Below are 20,820 nucleotides of genomic sequence, written 5' to 3'. Positions count from 1 at the left end.
AAGACCAACACAAAGTGGAGTATTTTGAAGAGGAACGGAATCAAATGTTTTACAAATAAAATTTGAGGAGAGTAGTATGATTTGCTATTTAATCCCAAATACTCCGCTGCACCAAAATTAAATCAAGTTCCACTCCTTTCTGAAGTCTATCATCTTCGCCTTGAAACATATTTGCAACATCAAGGTGTGGAGACGACTCTCTTCCTGGTCAAATTTGAGAATTTGACTAGCTTCTCCAGCCACTGCTAAAGTAATGATAACTTTATAAGGTGCTGAAAGCAAAAGTTTCAAAGTGGTGAATGACTGCAAGGAGATAAAAAAAAACTACCCCAAAATAAAACAATGTAGCTTAAAAACACGTAAAATACCAAAAGCACTAAAAACAATAGGTACGGGTAAGTAAAGCATCCCAACATCATGATACCGCCACCACCATATTTCACAGTTGGTGAGGGTATGTTCGCTGTGATGTACAGTGTTTCTGATGTGGCCACAGAGATTTTTGTTTTTAAGAAGAGTTATTACTTTGAAGAAACTCCTTTTGCTACAATTACAGCTGCAAATATTTTGGACTAAATCTCTACAAGTTTCACAGACTTGTAGAAAGTGGCACCTGGCGCCTCCTGAAAGATTTCATAGTGATGGGCAGAGCAGGTCAGTAAAAATTCAAAAGCCCCTGCAAAAAAAAAAAAAGATAATACAATAAAATCTAGTTATGTAATTATGTATTTATATATAATATTCACCATATGATTCATATTTATTTATTGTGTTTTACATTTATGTCTCAAGAAGACTACGTATGCCTATCCATGACATGAACATGACGGCTTAGCCAACATTTCCCAGATGGGTTCCTGGCCCTCCCAGACCTCCCAGTTGGGGGCACCTCTGTTCATAGAGACCTGACATTTTGTCTACTTCTGCAAACAGCTCAAGTTTGGTCAGATTGTTAAGAGCATGTGTTTTTAAGTCTCACTACATATTGATGGGGCTTATTTCAGGACTTTGACTGGGCCGTTTTAAAACACAGACAATTGCCGATCCAAATTGTTCTATCGCACCTCGGGCTATGTTTTATGGTGGAAACGATGGATATCTAACAAAGGTTAGTTGTACTGGATTTCATTTAGGGACATCAGAGTAAATATGAACACATGCCAATTTCTTCTATTTTTATTTAAAAAGACAAATTAAGCCATATATCCCTTCTCTCCCCCCCCAACTAATCATGTTGTAGTTTGGTTGCATTATGAAAAACATCAAGGGATGTAAATACTTTTGCAAGTGTGTATATTGTAATAGAGTAAAGATCCATGTTACATTGCTGGATTATGGGGGCTACACAGTGTCGCAGTTGGTAGAGCTGTTGCCTTGCAGCAAGAAGGCTCTGGGTTCGATTCCCAGCCCCGTTTGCATGCTCTCCCTGTGCATGCGTGGGTTCCCTCCAGGTACCCCGGCTTCCTCCCACAGTCCAAAAACATGACCATCAGGTTAATTGGCCTCTCCAAATTGCCCCTAGGTGTGAGTGTGTGTATGCATGGAGATAGGCACCAGCAACCCTCCCGACCCCACTGAGGGACAAGGGTGTAAAGAAAATGGATGGATTCCTGGTTTATGTTGAGTTATGTGTTCAGAGTTATTCTTTTTGGGTGGGGGGGAATTTGGGGGGTGAACCTATATTTCATTCCAATACGCCTTGCTCTGTTTCAGCCACTGGGGGTCACTTACGAGGGTCTGATTCAATTATTCTTCCTTTCAAAACAGGAGGAAAACATTTTCATGGTGAATGGTTTGCCTAAATAGATTACCATCTCAAATAATTCAATTTCCGTTAATTTGATTGATTTCATACCGAGGGGGGATGGTGGGGGTGGGGGTGGGGGGAAGAAATCTTAATTTAAAAGCATTGCATTTCTAATCAAACATTAACGGAGAAGCGGCGCCAGGCGAAAATCTTTTATTACCCGTTTCTGCACTAATTTAAATAGAAAATGCTCATGGCTTCCCCTATTAAATATCACCATCGCAATTCAGAGCATGCACTCATACCCAAGATCTCCTAAAAAAGAGAGAAAAATTATGCTTTTTAACTCTTTGAAGACCGTTTATCGTTCCCCAAAAAGTGTGCCCTCCATCCCGGGCGTCGTCATGAAAACAACAGGGCCGTCCATACGGGCGGCCATTACAGTGGAAGATCCAGATGAAGGAGTTCGGTCATGATCCGATCCGTTCCCATCCATTATTCATCCCAGAAACACCGGGTTTCTGGGGAAACCTACAAAACCAATCTATCCTTGTGAGCCAAAAAAATATAGAGAGGGAAAAGGAAATGCCACTTGGCAGCGGAATGAGTCACCGAAAAGCTGAAGGAGATAGAAAGACAAGGGGTGAAAACAAAAGTTGGGGGTGGGTTAGAGGCGGTGAGCCACAGGTGAAGTGAACCATCAAGCAAACGCCAAATTAAATTATCACAAACCTGCAGAAGAAGAAGAGAGAGAAAAAGAAAGTCCCCCCACACACAAAAAGAGAATGACATTTTTGACTTATTGAAGCACTTCTCCACCAGGTGCACTCTGCAGAGAGAGAGAGAGAGAGAGAGAGAGAGAGAGAGAGAGAGAGAGAGAGAGAGAGAGAAGGGTTGCCCACTGGTGCTATGTGCTGTCAGAAAATACAGCATTTTGGCCACTGCTGCGAGGAGAAAACACCTTGCGGAGACATTGTGTGAGTGGCAGGCAGAACTGGCAGGCTGCCACAGATAATAACATCTGAAATAAATTTGATGTGTGGAATTCAATCTGTAGTGATAGGGACGGCTGCAGCATTAGAGCGAAGTTCTAAATGCTATCTACTCATCCATGGAATGAGGACTGACACGCAGCCTCAGAGAATAGATTGTGCAATTAGCAGCCTTTGTGCTGTTTTGACACAATGAAAAGGGGAAATGAGATTCAACGTTGTCATGCATGGCTCTCTGTGGCTCCTGCGATCCTCATAAGATAGTCGTCCTGTACTCCAGGTGAGAATAAGTTGAGACATTCGGAGACGTAATATAAGCACAGAAAGAATGCACCGGGGAGGGGTGGTGGGAGAGAGAGTTATTAATAATCTCGAAATATTTTATTCAGACTGTGTGATTTTTCTAGAGTGTTTCATTCTGATGTGATGTTATTCCCAAACTGTGAGGCGCAATACGCGGATCAAGGACAAGGGGGCGCTATTTGAGTAGACATTGAGCGGGAAAAAAAATGATTGCAGAACCTGATTTTCTCCCAATCTTATTGAGAATTCCTTTACTTTCTTTTTTCTTTTTCTTTTTTTTTGCCTGAGGTGTGGATAAAATATTTAAAAAAAATAAAATCCAGGAATATTGGTGATTGATGCAGATAAAAAAAATAAAAAATAAAAAATAGAAAGCTGAAAATCCTGATAAATAAATAATGGACATCCTGAAAGAGGGTGAGAGGTGAAGCATGAGCTTATAAATGCCAACAGTCGTCACAAGTCATTGGTATTTTTCCGACTAAAAATACTCGGAATATAGTTCTCCGGTTCGAACCAGAAATGAGAAGAACGGTCCAAACACAACTGGTTACACATTAGACAGTTCAGTTTCACATTTGTTGTGTCAAAATCTTTTCTTCCCCACATGCACACTGATGCACTTCTATGGAAACCATTGGTGTCCTCACTAGAGGTTTACAGAGCATAAATTGTAAGTATTCAAAATAATGCTTTGTTTTCTATTCAGTTTAAGCTTGAAAATCTACACTGGCAGAATTTTAATGCGTCTTTTATAATAAGTAACTTGCATTTTCTTGATGGATTTAAGTTTAGATACAATTCATATAGCTGTTTAAGTATTGCTTTTCGGGGATTATGTTTAGTAAAGGAAGCCTCAACTGTCCTGTTAAAGACTCTTCAGTCATAAGCATGTACAGAAACATTTGAATATCATAAAAAATAATTGATTTAAACAATTCATTTCAAAACATAAGACTCAGACATATTGAAACATTTACAGAAAGAGTTTTGCTTTGCTTATGGGGATGACTACCAACTTGCCCAGCAGTCAGCTTGCCTTTCCACAAGGACAGCATATCCATGTAAAGTTGAGTGGAAGAAAAACATATAGTAGGGAAAGATGCACAGGGCAGCAGGAACAACCGCAGCCTCGTGAGGATTGCAAAGCAAAGCCCATTCAAGTGATTGAAGACTTTCGCAAGACGTAAAAGAGCAGGGATAATCAAAGCTCTGGGTGTCTGGAGTGAAAATTGGGAGACACAGAATCCAAGTGGCTTGAGGTCTTTTGTAAAGTTTTCACATTAAGTGCCGATTTGGAGAGCCATGTCACCTGTTGGTGTTGGCCCACTGTGCCGTTTAAAATTCAAAAACGGCACCTTTTTCAGCAACTTTTTCCTTCCCCTAAACTTTCTAAGTGGCTAATGAAGTGGCCACTTCATTAGCAATAACAATTTGTACTGCTTAACAACAGTCTAGTTAGTCGTCTTCCTCATGACTGGATAGTTGTGAGTAGTGTTTATTTTAATCAGCTGTAAACCAGTCATTAAAATGAACAGAAATGCCTGATATGTTACAAACCTGTACATCATCATGCGTTCACTTTTTGAATTGCTGAAATAAAAAAAAAACCTTTTTGATCATATATACATATATATTATATGTTTCTCCAAGACTGTTTCATGAGCTTTGCTGCATAATTGCTGTAATGGTACTCATTATTTTCTTTTTTTCAATTTTGTACCGTCCCAATGTTTTTCTTCCACTAAACTTTCCATCAATATCTTTGGATTACATACACAACTTGCTCTTTAGTCATGACCTTTCTGACCCTCAAAAAATCTTATCATCCAAATAATGGTATTATTATTTGGATAACATAGTGATACAAGCATATCACTGTGTGTAATTATTCTGAACTACTGATTAAAAATCTGTTTTAGAACTGAACAATTGAAGAAGAAGAAAAAAACACTTCCACTATGTTTTTAATTTCCCAACATGCACCTGCGTAATGAACACTAATTAAATGCAGTTTTATCAGAGGATTTTATTTTTTTTTGCGCTGCGGCTATAAACAAGTACATCCCAGCCAATTGAGCATAGTTCGGTTTACCACATGTGAATAAACAGCAAGATAAAAGAAAACCCATAAAAGAAAATTACTATAATGCCACCATAAAGTATCTGTGGTCCTCTGTGGTGAATTTACCTCACAGCACTGCTTGGCATTTCACGCTTCCCATGGAATCACGTTTATATTCCCTCAATTCTCCCACTGGGAATTACAGTATGTCTTAGCTGGCAATCTAAGGAGGCAATAACACAACCTTAAACATTTTAAAAGTCTCACAAGGAAGCGCTGTATTATGTCCACACCAGCCTAGGTGTCATTGCAACCTAACGCAGCTCCCATGCAATAGCGAGCAGCCCCTCGATGCCCCCCTCCCTCGCTCTCTATCTCTCTCTCTTTCGCTCTCTCTCTATCTTTCTCTCTCTCCGCCCCTCATGTGTCTACATTTCCATCCCATGGCCGTCTCTAGGTGATTTAGCGCCGCCAGTCTCAAGCAGGTATCCAACATGGCGATCACGGGGAGCGGATCTCTCGCTATTTCTTTCTCTGTTTTCATGATTTTGGCGGCGTTTCTTCACAAAGGTGAGTTTTTTCCCCGGTTTTTATTTTTTCCTTCTTTCGCCGCCTTGTGATAGAGAATTACTCGTTCACAGCAATCAATGAACCAAACCAAAAATAATAATAAAAAAACGGAGGGACAAGCGGAGTACAGAGCTGCCAGGGAGAAGTTGTTGGTGCGTATGCGTGCTGGATGCGCACGAGCTTCCCCCCTTGAATCTCAGCATCACTTACTAGTTTGTTTAATACTAAAAAAAAGCTGTTGTTGAAGACTTGTATTGCCGCTTGTGTCGTATTTTTATTTTACATTTCTTAACTGCCGAACGCTCCAGGAGTTGCCATAGAGGGGGGAAAAAAGTAACAAGCGGAGATAAAGTGAGAGTAGTGAACGAACGGTGTTTTTACTCAAACGAGTGAGGCAGTGGATTTCCGGAGCATTACCGGGAGCACGCGGCTCTAGTTCCAGTTCTCTACCGCATCCTCAAAGACACACAACTCCTCCTCGCGCTTACCCCTTCAGATCTCTCTCAGGCTCTGCGCTTCAGGTGCGCTTTAAAGGAGAGGGGAGAGAAGAAGAAGAAGAAGGAAAAAAAAAACACGCATTGCAGCTTGTGTATCCTCTGGCCGTGGCAGCAGCTGCAGCCTGGATACATGCGAGCGCGTGTCCGCAGTCCGCACTTTCTTCTCCCCAGTCAGCCGATGAGGCTTTAAGTGAACATCTGCCATGTCGGTTTAATAAAGCAACTGCAAGGATCCTAGATGGATTTTTAAGAAAAATGTGCATAACATTGCATCAGAGTTGTCAGATTTTTATTTATTTTTTTTGCAGACACTTTGCCAGATAGGGATGAACATGCCACCCTTTAAGGGTGTTAAGCAACAGTTGGGGTGACAGGGGTTACACTTAGTGGCTTGATTATGGTCCATAATAACACATCAGTGGTGTATAGAGCAGTGCTATCTGCAGCACACACATCAACAGGTCTGTATGCATGCGTGTGTGCGTGTGTGTGTGTGTGTGGTGATTGCTCCCAAAATGAGGGTACTTGTTAAAGAAATTTTTAGACACATTTTTTTTCCGCTTTGCAGTTCATTGGTTACAAGGCTTTCATTTCACAGCTGCTGAATGTATTATGTGCCATGCTGAATAGCAGCTAAATGACATTTGCAGTAACGTCTCCTTGTCACATTAATTTAATTAACCTCTTAGCTGAATAAAATAATGCATCCTGAATGGGGAATAACCTCTAGGCCCAAATACAGGGAGAGAGCTGTGTGACATATGGAGTAGTATAGTAGGCGTTTTTTATTCTTACATACTAGTTTTTTTTAAGCTAACCTCAGGTTAAATAAATAGTAAATAGTAGTCAAGTCAGTGATTTGGAGGATTATTTTTGCTTCTGGGGTTATTTCTCTACCGGATTTGACTTAGAGACTGACAGTTTTGGCAGTTCTTCTTAGCAGATTAGCTCAGGTTCAGTTGTATTGGATGAAAAGAATCTGCAAGGTCTTTCGACTTGGACTTTGAGTAGGCCATGGTGTCCAAAGTCAGTCCTCAGCAATGAATATCCCACGTTTTAGGTGTTTCCCTGGTTCAGCACACCTGAATCAAATAAGGGCTTGTTAAATCTGCTGTATTTTAGCAGGAATGCCTCTAAAACATGCAGGGCCCTGGGGCTGGATGTCCCCGACCCCTGGGACGCTCGGTGTTACACCTTCCAACATTCCCACAACATTGTACTGACACCATCGTGTTTCATCATGGGGATAGTTTGCGTAAGGTGCTGTGTCGCCTCGTGTTTTTCTGATCTGAGCCTCATGGTTTTGTTGTTTGTGGTAGTTAATAATAGATGTGAAATGCGCTTTGAAAAACTCGGCCTTTTGGATGTGCTTAAAGTTTGTAATTCCTAATCTAAATACGCAGGTCCTTATGTTATAAATGAAAAAGAAGTCCCAGACTCATATATTGGAAATTTGTGAATTAAGATGAAAAGGAAGGAAAGGTATGCCTGACAGGCATAGGCCTGTTTCACCAAGGTATGTCAAGCTTTCAGAGGTCATAGCTATGATCTCTGGGTGTTTGGCTTTTGTGTTTTGATCATTTCTGAGTTCTTTATTCATGTTCAAAAGGTTTTTCTGCATTTAGTTCACTTCTCCGTGTTCATTACAGCTACAAAGTTGTTGGCGTATTAGCTTGTTCCATTGTGTTTAGTTTGGACTTATGTTCTGTTCTTTGTGCATTTAGATTTATTTCTCCCAGATCGGCGTTAGCCTTTCTCTCCTTGGTTTGTCGGTTCTTTGTGCTTGGCTTAGCTTCCTTTGTGTTAATTATTCTCCTTCGCTCAGTCTGCCTGCTTGCTTTCTTTCACAGTTGTTCATAATCGCCCCTGATAAACTCACCTGCATTCATTGTCACTTTCCTCTCTCACCTCAGTACATAAAGTCACTGGTTTTCATTGTTCTTTACTGGTTCTCTCCTGTTCTCCATGTCCTGTTCCTCTTTCTGTAATCTCCATATGTTTGCAGTTTTAGTTATTAAATCTTCATGCCACGTTCACGTCTTTACTTTGGTTCTACTATTTCCCACCTCTCATTTCTTTTTCTTTTTTTAAAGGTTTTGGCTCTAGTGGCCTTTATTTGAAAGTAGTTTGACAGGAAAGATGGATATGAGAGAGGGGGAAGACATGCGGCAAATGTTGCCAGGCATCGAACCTGCAACCACCGGCATGAGGACTAAGACCTCAATACATGGGTTGCGCTTTGCCCCTGTGCGACCACAGCACCCCCCACCTCTCATTTCTTATGGCTTAAACTCCTCCATTAAACACATTGAAGTGCCTTTACAATTCTTCCTTTCCCCAACTTCTTGCTGCACATTGTGCATCAGCTGGCTGAAATGAGGCCATTACATGTTGCCATCAATTACATGTAGGGATACAGTTGACAATTATTTTGGTAATCCACTATTCTATTGATCATTCGGATGATTAATCAAATAATCGGAGAAACACATTGGCACATTGTGCTGATTTTTTATTTAACCACTTAAGCCTTTTTATGCAATATTAGAAATAAGCAAATAAACAAATCAATTTGTTTTTTAAATAAGAAACATTTTATTTCATAAAATTCAATAAGGGAGAGAGCTGTGTGGCATATGGCATATGCTGTGGCATTTTTTCATTGGACGCTTGATCAGTCGTTGTAAAGGATGCATCTGCAGTAAAAATAAATAAATAAATAAATAAATACTTATAGCATCAACATGTGAAAAGCTCAGCCATTTCTGCTAGACCTTGACATTGATAGAGTGTAGGTCTGAGGCCAGGGGAAGCTAAAACTATTCCAGTAAAGGATTTCTGGGTAGAACATGTTTACTGACAATGCAAAATGTATCTTAAATGCAAAATTTATATGTTTTTTGTACAGTTTTGGCTTAACTACTTCTCTGAATATGTTGGTTTCTTTTCAGCAAATTGCCTATTTTTGACTGTGTACTCCACTTGACATTTAATCGATTACTAAAACAGTCGACAATTATTTCAATAATCGATTCATTAGGATTAATCCTATTAATTGTTTCAGCCCTAATTACAAGGAACAGATATTTCACTTTTTGGAAATATTTCTGTGTGCAGAGAAATGAGGGACAGTGATTTTTATGGCAACTCCTCAAGAGTTGCCACAAAATCTGATTTTTTTTCTTTCTAACTGCTGATGGGAAGCTATAAGCGAAATGTCTTTGAAGCACCCGGCTGCAGGGTGGCTACCAGAGCAAATAGCTTGACTAATTAACCAGCTGGTCTCAGTTTGTTGCACTTGTGTTACTCTGTAAAGAGGAGAATGTCAAAAGTTGCAGTACTGTGCACAAAATGCACCATGACAAACTTCAACCAAATCTAAATTTTAGCTTTGCTCTATGAATGAAGATCAAAATAAATATAACTGTTTATTTTAGCTACAGCTTAGGGATAATTTGTAGTTTTTCTGTGTTAATTAAAAGCAGCTAGGTCATGTTATGCAATTTCATTCAAAAGGCGTATGTAAAAACGGCGACGCTGCGTCATTTTCGCTTCAAGGTTGCCGAATTGTGAGAACCCCACAACCAGCCCACGCCTGGTCCCACTTATCAAACGAGAACACGGCTCCTTCTCCGAACGTTGGCAGTCATAAAGCTAAAGAGCTGCCTCGGCTGAGCGTCCCCGTTATGAAAAATTGAAGGAAGAAAAGAAAAAAGGGACTCTTTGCATTACAACAGAGGAATCTGTTTAGTAGTGTGTCTCTCCTTCCGTGTCTCCCGGGGCCCCTGCCTGTTGTAGCGCATCAGATGGTTGAATTTCAGAGGGTTCAATGATCCCACTTATTGCCAGTTTAAAGCCATTCGTCAGGACTGAGTGATGGTGAAGTGGATCAATACGAGCTGTCATGAAGCCTCGAGGCGCCGCTGAAGGACAGGATCTCAGAGAAACAAAAGGAAACATACAGCTGTTACCGAGCTCTTGGATGCCAGTTGGCGTCTGACCCGGTGAGTGATTGACAATGTTCGGCTCAGGCTGCCTACGGTGGGGTTTGGCTTTGAAACAGACACTGCTGAAATCTGCTCACAGTGTGCCGCTCTGCCCTCAATTTGTGTTTTGTATATTTGTATTCTGGTGGGTGGTTGTTTTTTTTTTGTTTTTTTTTCCCTCTCTCTTCCTCTGTTATTATACAAGTTTCCCCTGTGTTTTATGATTGTCCTGTGGCCATGGTGGATGTTGGTGCCTGCGGGATGTGCTTCCATGCTTTTCATCCATATTTTAGTTGTACATTGGAGATAAGGTCATTGAGTTGGTGGAAGCGGAGATGCGCTAAGCAACACGAAAATCCAAAAGTCTAAAACATTAAATGTTTCTAAACCAGAAACGGGTCAGGATTTAGACTTTTAAAATTGCAGTTTGTAACTTTTATAAATGAATGTTTTTTTTTTACATTCTTGTTAAAATTATGATCATGTTGTGATAGTATCAGACAGATAATCTGTGGAAAAAAATCATCTGCCTTCTCCCAGTGCTCGTACTACTAACTGCAGAAGTACACCACTCAGTCAGAAACAACCAATCAGAGCCAGGAGGAGGGTCTTAGTGCTGTCAATCTTGCTCATGCTGACCTTTTCCCCCTTACTTTCTCCTACGCCACAGCAGGTTCACCACAACACAGCCTGCCACCAGTGCTAATGCTAGTTAGCGTGGCCACTGATGAGGGCGGATAAATGATTTTCCTGGAATGGGGAGTTGCACAAAGAGCAGCATTGATTGACAGCTCTAAGACCCTCCTCCTGGCTCTGATTGGTTGATTTTGATTGGGAGTTTCTTCAGACGGCAATAGCAGCTTAGGGAGGAGGAGGTGGTGTAGTTTGATCTTTCCACAGATTCTTTGTTTCGTACTATAATCCCACGACATGGTGACAGTTTTAACAAATATGAGAAAAATCTTTTTTTTTTGTGTGTAAAAGTTACATATTGCAACATCAAGGCGCTGCTTACACGGAGCCACCTATTAGTGAACATTTCTGCTGCAATCCAGCTGGTTGTTTACATCTTCTATAGTGAGAATCTCTGACACCGGCACTGTTGGAAACCAGGTCTCGGGGCGAATGCTGCAGTACTCCGCAGGTGTGAACGCGCACAGATAACAAGAAAAACAATGGCATATAGCATTGTGCTGTTTGCTTCAGCTTATCACAACTTCTGATAAGAAATGTGGTACATGAGCATTTGGTTAATCAGAGATGGGTTCCTGTTTTCTAAATGAGGTGGAAGTTAAGGCTCAAATGTGCATGCGCGTTTTGACTACGTTCTATATTCACAGCGCCGTATGGTGACCCGGCATGACAATTCCAGCTGATTCAAGGTGTCTTGGCATTGCTGTCTTAAAGTGGAGCATTTCCCCAATCGACATCTGAAAATGCCAGAAGTTTCCAGACGGCAGTCTTGTCTAAACATAGCCTAAGTTTGCATTTCAGGGAGCAAGATAGTTTTACGGACTCCAAAGGAAGTCCTTGTGTTGTTGGAAACAGGCTAACGTCAGTGTGGTAGCTCAGGACGAGGGCAGAACCTTCTCGTCTGCAGGGTTCCCTCAGCTCCCTACAGACAAAAGAGAGCAAAGGTGATCTTAAAGGATGGGAAGTCAAAGCACATTCTTGGTTTGTTGTTTGTCAAGGGTTCAAAGTTTGTTTGTTTTTTTGGACTTTGCTTTCTAGTTCCTTAAATATGTCGAAAGAAAGAAGAAATATGAACAAATCCAATAAAAATGCGATACCGGACCTGAGTAATGCATCACTCTTCAGCTTAGTTCAAATTTGGCAAGATTTCATCAAACAGCTCTATTAGTATAATTTTTATGCTACAATGCTATTTTGTTGATATTAAGCTGATCAATGCTTAATGTTTTTCAAAGACTCTATCTAGTATTTGTTGACACAATCTTGGTTCTCTGGAGTGTGGGGAGCCATGTTTTTAACTCCCAAGTAATTTTAGGTCAGACAAAAACAATGAAAATATTTATTTTAAAAGAAAGCCTGGTAGATCTGGTAGAGGTATGACCAAAAAATGAAAATGATGCAAAAAAACAACAACAAAACCTTGACAATTAGTAAGCTTATACAAATATGAATAAAAACCACTTTCAAAGAATAGTTAGATAATCTGGGTTATTAGAAAAAAACATGTAGAAATTAAGTATGACTTAAACTCTTTTGCACAGTCCTGAGTTTCAGCATCAGTTGGGAAATGTAGGGTTTGATATACATCTCCATGCAGTTTCACTGCTCATCTGCAGCCATGCTGTCGCTTAAAGTTCTCAGATTATTTGCCAAACTTACAAATTACTTGGCTCTGGCTTGACCTATTTAATTTAAACTGCAGCTGGTGATTTTGCCCCTTGCTATTTACTCATTTTGCAGGTTGGTCTTTTCATGCTTGCAAGAAACATTTCCTATACGAGTAAAGAACTGATCATTCAAAGTAATTTTCTTCATTCATTCTTCCTGCTGTAGGGAAGCTTCTCAGAGATATCTTGGATTGACCAGGGGTCATAATCTCTCATCTTTCAAATGAGCCTAAATGAAGATCAAAACAATAACCAATGAAAATATGTTTGATTTAGAACCTTTGAAAGTACAACACATACACTTTCACCTGCTCAGTTATTTTTCTCACCCTAATTTTTTTCTTCTAAATGTTCATCTAAAGAGTTTTCTGGGGTTTTTCCACAGTGTTTCTAACCTTTGGATTGTGGTCAGGGGTCACACAAAATCGAGTTCGGCAAATTGCCTGTGGAACAGACTTTGGTCACAAAGGTAGAAAATGGAAGCAGGTTGGGACGGAACGGAGACGTATTTGTGTGAAATGATAATTGGTGGCGAAATTGGACCTGGAACTATCATAGCTAACACAGCCGGTCTGTTGGTTACGTGGAGGAATAATAATGATGTGATGGCAGATAATAAGAGAAGGCAGACAATGCCCAGAGGAAACTTTTGTCAGGTCTTCTGTAAGTCTCAAGAAATAATGATCAAAAAACCACCTAAAAAAAAAAAAAAAAAACATCAAGAAAGTTTGGGATATAAGAAGATAAGACGAAGAACGACTAAAACTTTTGCACAGGAAGTAATGTTCAGGTCTGCAGGAAAGCTAAGCCACATAAACCACATAACCAGAGAAGGGTTTTCATTAGTTTGAGTCATATTAATATGAAGTTCTGCTACAATGACCATGTAGTTCTCAGATCGTTTGCTGAAATTGATTTTTAATTTGCAACCAAGCAAACATCCAAACGTTGTCTGACTTTGTTTTGGGCTTTGTGATGTAAATGAGTTCTGGTCATAGAGACATTTGGTCTTTGTGTGCTCTACGTCCTCGGTTCGTACCGACTGTGCATCAGTTCATACCCACCATGCGGATGTTTCTCACCCACACTCATAACTGCTCATTTAAAGTAATAGTGTGCTTATAGTCTGGTATAAGAAAACACATGTATGTAACTCCAATTCATATTTACCAGCAGGAGCTTGCTCAGAGTTATTGTACTTTAATTGGGGTTTGTAATCTATACTGTTTCATTTGAATAATAATAACCTAAACAGGAATCTGAAAAAATAACAGTGCAAAATCTGAAAAATAATAATTAATAAATGAAAGTATGACATTTTAGCATTTTATTATAATTATTTACCTCCATCATTCCCAATAGTGAAATATGAAAGGGTTTGTTTAAAGGTATCAAGACGAACTGATATTTCACCAACAAAACTGACAGCTGAAGGGTTAGAGTTATTGATTGTTGATAGATTGGTAGATTCCTTCCAATCTATCAACAATCAATCAATCCAGAGTGTTTCAAATCTAATCTCCACACAGTACTGCTTTTTCTAAAATGGCTTTTTTCTCCCCACCGTCCGTATGAAAAAGCACTTATAGAACAGCGCACGGTAGATTTAATAGTGCACTTAATGGCCCATTGATATGTGGAGTATTTCATCGCCTGCACTATGAGATCACCATTGTACATCATTTGTAACAATAATATACTCTTCTATTTAAAGAAATTGGATTTATTGCTCATTAAATTTACATTAAGCTGTGCCTAATAAGCCTCCGTCTAATTGTTGGGTAATGCATAGCACTATTTTATGCGGTGGCAGCTAATCGGAGCTGCTGGAAGTGAGCGTCTGGCGCGGAATTGGCAGCTGAGGCATGTAAAGAGTTTTGCCACTTGTAGCGGAGTTAACAAAGAAAGCGGTGCAGGTTATGCACCTCGGGGGTGTGCAGTTCCACTCCATCGGCTCTGACTTCTCCCGAAAAACTGTTAAATCCATGTTCTTAGCTGTAAAATGCCTTTTCTGACTCGTGTGTGTGTGTGTGTGTGTGTGTGTGTGTGTGTGCCTGCTATCAAACTTTACACTCTTTTTCACTAAGCTTGTAAAAGCACATATACCACAGGTAATGTGTATTTGCCTCCAGGTTCCTTCTGTTTTTGCTTCGTTTTCTTTTTTTTTTTGTCACATCTAAGTGTTTCAGATCATGAAACTCGGTTTATTATCAGACAGTGATGACTCAAGTAAATACAGAATGCACTTGTCAAATGATGACTTCAGTTGCTCAGATTTAAAAAGCGATCCTCACCAGTTTCCCCCTAGACCTATAGCAACTGGTTGAGCTACAAACGCCACCAAGTGTTTGTGATAACTGGCAGTGACCGGCATCCTTTGGATCACCCAATTCCACTTGAACTTGAAATCACAAACGGATGGCTGGAGACGCTCTCTTATGCCACATGAAACTGACTGCGTGCTCGCCTTACAAAAAGGTCCACTTTTGCCTCTTAAATCAAGAGAAATTGTTCTCTGACGGTTTGTGGATCAAAAAGATGTCTTTTGGCAAATATGAGAGCAGGCTCTCTGTGTTATTTCTGGACAGGGAACGCTCCAATTAATACAAGTTTTGCCAGGCTTTCTCTTACTGTTGAACCGTGAACACTGACATGTGAAAATGAAACTTAAAAGGCAATATTCTTTTAGATTTTGTTCTCGTTTTTTTTTTTTTTTGGGTGACCTTTCGGATGAGTTAGGTAATCTTGGTAGACCTGTCAGTACTGGGGAGTTTCACCACTGGTCTGTATTTAATGGCTCTCACCTTAGAAGTGGCTTTGTAACTCTTTCAAGACTGATAAATGTCATTAGCATTTCATAAAAGAAATGACGTGTTGCTTTTTTTTCTTTTCCAAATTTAAGCTGACTTCATGCTGTCAAACAGGTTCTTTGTAAATGATTTATCCAGATTGTAGGCAAACATGTTCTTCTACACATACGGATCGCTTTAGGGTTGTAAAACTTTCACACATAGGTGTGATTGCGGTCGTATTTCATTTTAAAAAACAGCAATGGAGCAAGAAGACCTGCTGATTGAACTTGGCCAAGATTGGATTGTGTTGTTTCCCCCCATCCCCCGGTAAATTGAATCATCATTTGAAAACTTTTTTTTTTCCCTTATTCGATCTTTGTGTGCTAAGTTTTGTTTGATGACCCAAAACATTTACTTCTTCACTGCACTTTAGTGAAAAATAAAAATAAAAAAAAGAAACGGTATGGAGGCAGCTTAAAGCAAACAGGCTGATTTTTCACTTTTGCATCTGACCTTTTTAGAGTCCAGTGTCATATCCAGTCATTCGACGTAACATCTGACACTGGGAAAAGAAACACCTCTCGACGTTTGTGTTAAAAAAAAAAAAAAAGAAGTGAAAATCTCTTTCTATCCTTGACTTTACCTTCCTTTCAATTTCTGAAATACTTCAGTCTCATTTAAAAAAAAAAACAAAAAAAAAACACGTTACCCTGGATGCTGCTGGGCATAAGGGTTCTTACTTTTTTTTCTTTTCCTTTTTCCTCTCCGCATACTAGATAGAGGGACCTCTGAGTCAATACTGTGTCATGTTGTTTTGTCAAGGTCGCCGAATACAGCGGCAAACATGCTATTACTGCGAGTCTTGTAGTTAATACTAAAAAAGGAGAAAAAAATATGAAAAAGGAAAGAAAAGAAAAAAAAGAAGTCAGAGGACATTTCCATTTGTGCCGCAGTGCCACACAGAAGGACAAAACTGAGGATGATCAAAAATCTGTCTGTCTGTGTCGAAATGTAGTAAACAGTCAATTAGGGGAAAGAGACAGATGACAGGTTCTTTTATGGTCGTGGGGACAGAAGCTCCCATTCACAGTGCTGTGGTAATGAGGAGGAGAGCTGATGTCTCTGCTTATGAATATGACATTGTTCTCTCTGTTCTGTGGATCTGAGAGACCTCACTCTATTGGCTGCGATGTTTAGACACCGACTATCAAGCCCGCACGGAGAAAAGGAGGGGGAGCAAAAAAAAAAGAGAGAGAGAGAGGGGAAATAAAATGGAAATGCAATGATTTTGTTTTGAAAAGGGACAGAGAGTGCACATTAGTATGGGTGATGGAGCAATTACAGGCCATCATTAAGGCTCACAGCGCAGCACTTTTCCAAATGAAAAACTCCAACGGGCACATATCCACCCTAACCAGCACCACGCGAAAAATAATATTCACCATTACCAAGTTACTCAAAAAAACCCCAAAAAAACCAGTGGTGAGACCATGACATGTTGATCCCGGTGTGTGTTGCGGCCCTCACACACACACACACACACACGCACACACACACACACACATAACGTCCAGATGCCAATAACCGCTTTTTCACGAGTGGCGGATGAGGTTCGGGTTTTGACACCATTAAACCCTCCCGTCGTTTTACTGCTTCTCCCTTATACGTTATAGGCGGGTGAGAGAAAAAAGCAAAATGCACTGACTTGCAAATCGGCAATTACGTTCATGTGCATTAGCCGGGAGTGGAACAAAAAGCTGCATTCAAATAGAACTTGACGTCGCATCCACAAGTGGTGTTTAAATAGGTCCGACATGAGATAAAAGAGAGCTAAATGTGAATGGAAAATAAAAAAGAGGAGAAAAGGAATATGGTTTTTCTTTAAATGGTAAGTGGATTTAATAATTTATGTAGAACCCAAAGTGCTTTACTCTATAGTCGCAAACATTCATACTTCCATACATCAGTAAATAGATAATTAACATTTGTAGCCATGTTATTTGTAAAAAAAAAAAAAAAAAAAAGTAACTGTCACCTTCTGCATACATCATTTTTTGGCAAAAAAAAGAAAAGACTTTTGCCATTATTTTAGGAAATGTGACAATATATATTCTTTGTTTTAAATGTTGCTTGTATTTTTAGGTAGTAACATCTCCAAGCATGTCGAGAAACAAACGGCGTTTTCTTTAACTTTTTTACGAGTGTGCTCACTAAACTGTACCAGCGCTTCTGAATCCAAACAGTGTTAAAGACTTACTAGAGAAAGAACAAAAGTGAAATTAAATCACGTTTTTCACCACAGAAGTTATTTGACCACGTTGTAGCAAGGTAAGTTTCTGTCAAGCTTTTTTTTTTTTTTTCCTCTAAGTTTCAAGTGCGCACGTTTTTGGCTGAGGCACAAAGTAACAATGAAACAATGAAATTCTTCTTTTTCGTCTAATTGGTCAAAATTATCCACTGCTGGTTGCTTCTCACATGCAGCAGTTTCCAAGCAACATCATCATCATCATCCATTTGGAGTCGTGTTTCTGTCGTTCTGAGGAGTCCAAGTAAAACATTTACTTTCCATTAGCAACTTATTTTTTTTGTTTTTTTTTTGTTTCTACCCTAGTTGCTAACTCCAAACTGAAACACCTTCATCTCCCCTAAGTGCTCGTGTGTTTGCTGTTGAGTAGCCAGTTTGAGATTTATTAGAGCTTGTTTGCTGGAGCAGCGAAGAAAATGTCATCGTTCCATCCAGCGAAATTTTCTATTATTTAAAGAAAAGATAAAAACTCAACACATACCAGGAAAAACAAAAACTGGATTGCTAGTTTCTATGACAGAGAATCTGTCAGAAAATGGAGGAATTTCAAAATTATCCCAATTCTTGAATCAAATCGTGTTTCCAACCTTTTTCTGTTGAGCAAAAAGGCCATGCTGCAGGGAGATGCTTTTATATGAAATTGTCTCTGATCTGCTGATCGCTCAGCAGAACCTATCAAGGGAGAATTTTTAATTTCTAATCTTTGACTGATTGAGGATACATCACTATATTATTGATAACTTTCACATGTCCACAGTTATGGGCTGCATCTATAAATCACCTGAAACCAACAGATTATTTGGTTTTATGCCACTGCTTTTGGTTAAAATGAGGCACGCAGCGTTTATTCTTTTGTTGACTTTTATTGGAAGTTGAGGAATTATTTCGCTCGATCAAATTTTGCGCTCGTTGTCTCACAGGATCGCCTCATAAAATGTGTGCACTCAACCATGTGTCGTCTGTGATATCTGAGATTTGATTCTAAGAAAACATCAGATTATGGGAGTCATCAAAGCATTAAAGTGTTCAAAATTGCATTATTCAGACCAAAGGGGGAATCAGTTAAATACTCTTAAAGCAGACAGATAAATACCAGAAACTGCTCACACACCTTCGTTTTTTTTTCTCCCCTCTATTTTGTCACGTTGGGCAAACTTGATCTGTAAAAGATTGATTATTTACTTTCAAACATCCATGCAAAGTACCCAGTAATGACGAGGCTAAGACATGTTCTTTGAAATATCTGCAAGTTTTTTTTTGTGATTGCCAAAATCCTGTTAATCCAATAATCTATCTGAATATTTTTTTTGCTGAAGCTCTTTTGGCAGCAGTCTTCTTGGGCATGACTCAACAAGCTTGGCACACCCGTTTTTGGGCATTTTAAACCATTCTGCTCTGCACAGCCTCTCAAGCTTATTCAGGTTGGACGGACAGCGTCGTAGACAGCCACTTTTGGTTTTTATTTAGGTATTTCCAGTGATATTTACTTGGATTTAAGTCCAGGCTCTGACTGGGCCAATCCAGTGCGTTCACAGACTGCATCTAAATCCACTCCTTTGTTGTCTTGGCTGTGCTTCAAGTCGTCGTCGTGTTGGAATGGGAATTGTTGCCATGGTCTGGGTTATTTGTGGCTGCCTTCACTGGCCCTTTATGGTCAGAGACAAACTGCATATGAAAGCATAAGCAACGGTTGTCCGTCAAGATAGTTTTCCCGCTGTCTTAACAAGAGAACCCCGGAGCCCCAGCTTTGGGACTATTGGGTTTTTGTTCACCTCTCTGACCGATACCCTAATTGGAAGGTCACAGGAAGGTTCTGATGGCTTCAAGTTTCTTTCGTTTCCAAAAAGTGGAGCCCACATTTCTTTTCAATGCTGGAAACAGTTGATGCAAGGCAAGATCACTAAGAGTGCCGGAGGTCTAATATGACTCTTTTTGACTTCTCTTCTATATATTCTGTTCCAAATTATGTCCAACAAAGTTCATTTTAATCCAGGTGGACTCCAGTCAAGTTCCAGAAGCAATTTCATTTACGGTCCCTGGAAAAGAAATGTACTTGAGCTCATAGTGTCATTGAGAAGTGTTTGAATACTTACATACTTATACATTTTTGATATCTACACTCTTCGTGAAGCTAAAAAGTGAAAGTGTGCTCAAATTGGCTTCAGAATAGCTAGGAATACGTTCTTGTTGTCATCTGATTTCCACTAAAGGCAAATGGTTTGAAAATATTTGGTGAAATGTTCCTTTATGTCGATTGAGGCCTAAGCTGAGATGTCCAACAAAATGACAACCCTTGACCGTGGCTGACAAGAACTTGCAACATTAAGGGTAAATAAAGGGTGATCAATAAGAGAGAAGAAAGGACGGTGTGAGAACGAAGAGGGGATCTTTAGTTATTGAGCTCTGGCTAATCCACTGCTTGAATCAAAACGAAAAGGGTTCTGGTTCACTGATCGGCAGCTGCAGCGTCTGGCTTTCAAAAAGGAGAGTTTTGTCTTTTCTACCGCACAAAAGGAAAAATGACATAGAGGAGATTTGTCAATACAATATCTACTCGTTCCCTCTGTGGACAACTGCTATCTAGTACATCCGATGTGGTTTGATAGCAGGTTACTCACTTCAGGAGTCCAAACTGGAGCTTTTCTTTGTGCAACAGATCTGTCAGACAACAAGGAGAGGAGCCGCTGTTTTTCTTCTTTTTTTTGTGTGTGTGTGTGCGTGTGTGTGTGTGTGTGTGTTCTCCTGGGCTTGCTGGGGCACATTTGAGCCTGATAAAATAACCACAGTGCACAGTGGTACACAGTGGAAATAATGCAACGCTACTGTACTGAGCCAAGGCATCGACAGAATGCAAACAGTGCAGTGATCAATAAATCTAAGGCTGCTAATAGAAACGCAGTCTGCTTGCAGCTGGCACATTTTAGCCCTGTGATAAGAGTGAAGAGTGAAAATATGAAAAAAAAAAAATAATAATTATATATATATATATATATATATATATATATATATATATATATATATATATATATATATATATATATATATATATGAAAGTCTGGCTTATATGCAGTCGGACGTCGGAGGACAGGCCTGTTCTTACTTTACACCGTCCCGAACAATCAGTCGCTCTCGTTCTCGCCCGGGCGCTGTTTGCAAATGCATTTATGCAGGCATGAATGAAATATTATTCCCTTACACAGCAG

At 39.7% G+C, this 20,820-nt stretch overlaps 1 protein-coding gene across 2 annotated transcripts in view; it reads left to right on the top strand.

Moving 5' to 3' along the window:
* The first annotated feature begins 5,505 nt into the window (after positions 1-5,505).
* cadm1b (cell adhesion molecule 1b) overlaps positions 5,506-20,820 on the top strand; it is a 256,745-nt gene continuing 241,430 nt past the window's right edge. Inside the window, exon 1 of one of the 2 annotated variants that reach the window (XM_088012052.1) lies at positions 5,506-5,677. In XM_088012052.1, coding sequence (XP_087868178.1) covers positions 5,602-5,677 — 76 coding nt within the window. In that variant the 5' untranslated portion in view covers positions 5,506-5,601. The remainder of the gene's footprint in view (positions 5,678-20,820) is intronic. The other variant, XM_088012053.1, reaches the window with a different exon arrangement.

The sequence above is a fragment of the Poecilia mexicana genome, unplaced genomic scaffold (genome assembly GCF_051168715.1).
Source record: "Poecilia mexicana isolate PSO_F unplaced genomic scaffold, ASM5116871v1 scaffold_13, whole genome shotgun sequence".
In the NCBI taxonomy this organism is placed as follows: Eukaryota; Metazoa; Chordata; class Actinopteri; order Cyprinodontiformes; family Poeciliidae; genus Poecilia; species Poecilia mexicana.
The sequence above is the reverse complement of the archived record's forward strand: the minus strand, read 5'-3'. Positions and strand labels throughout refer to the sequence as shown.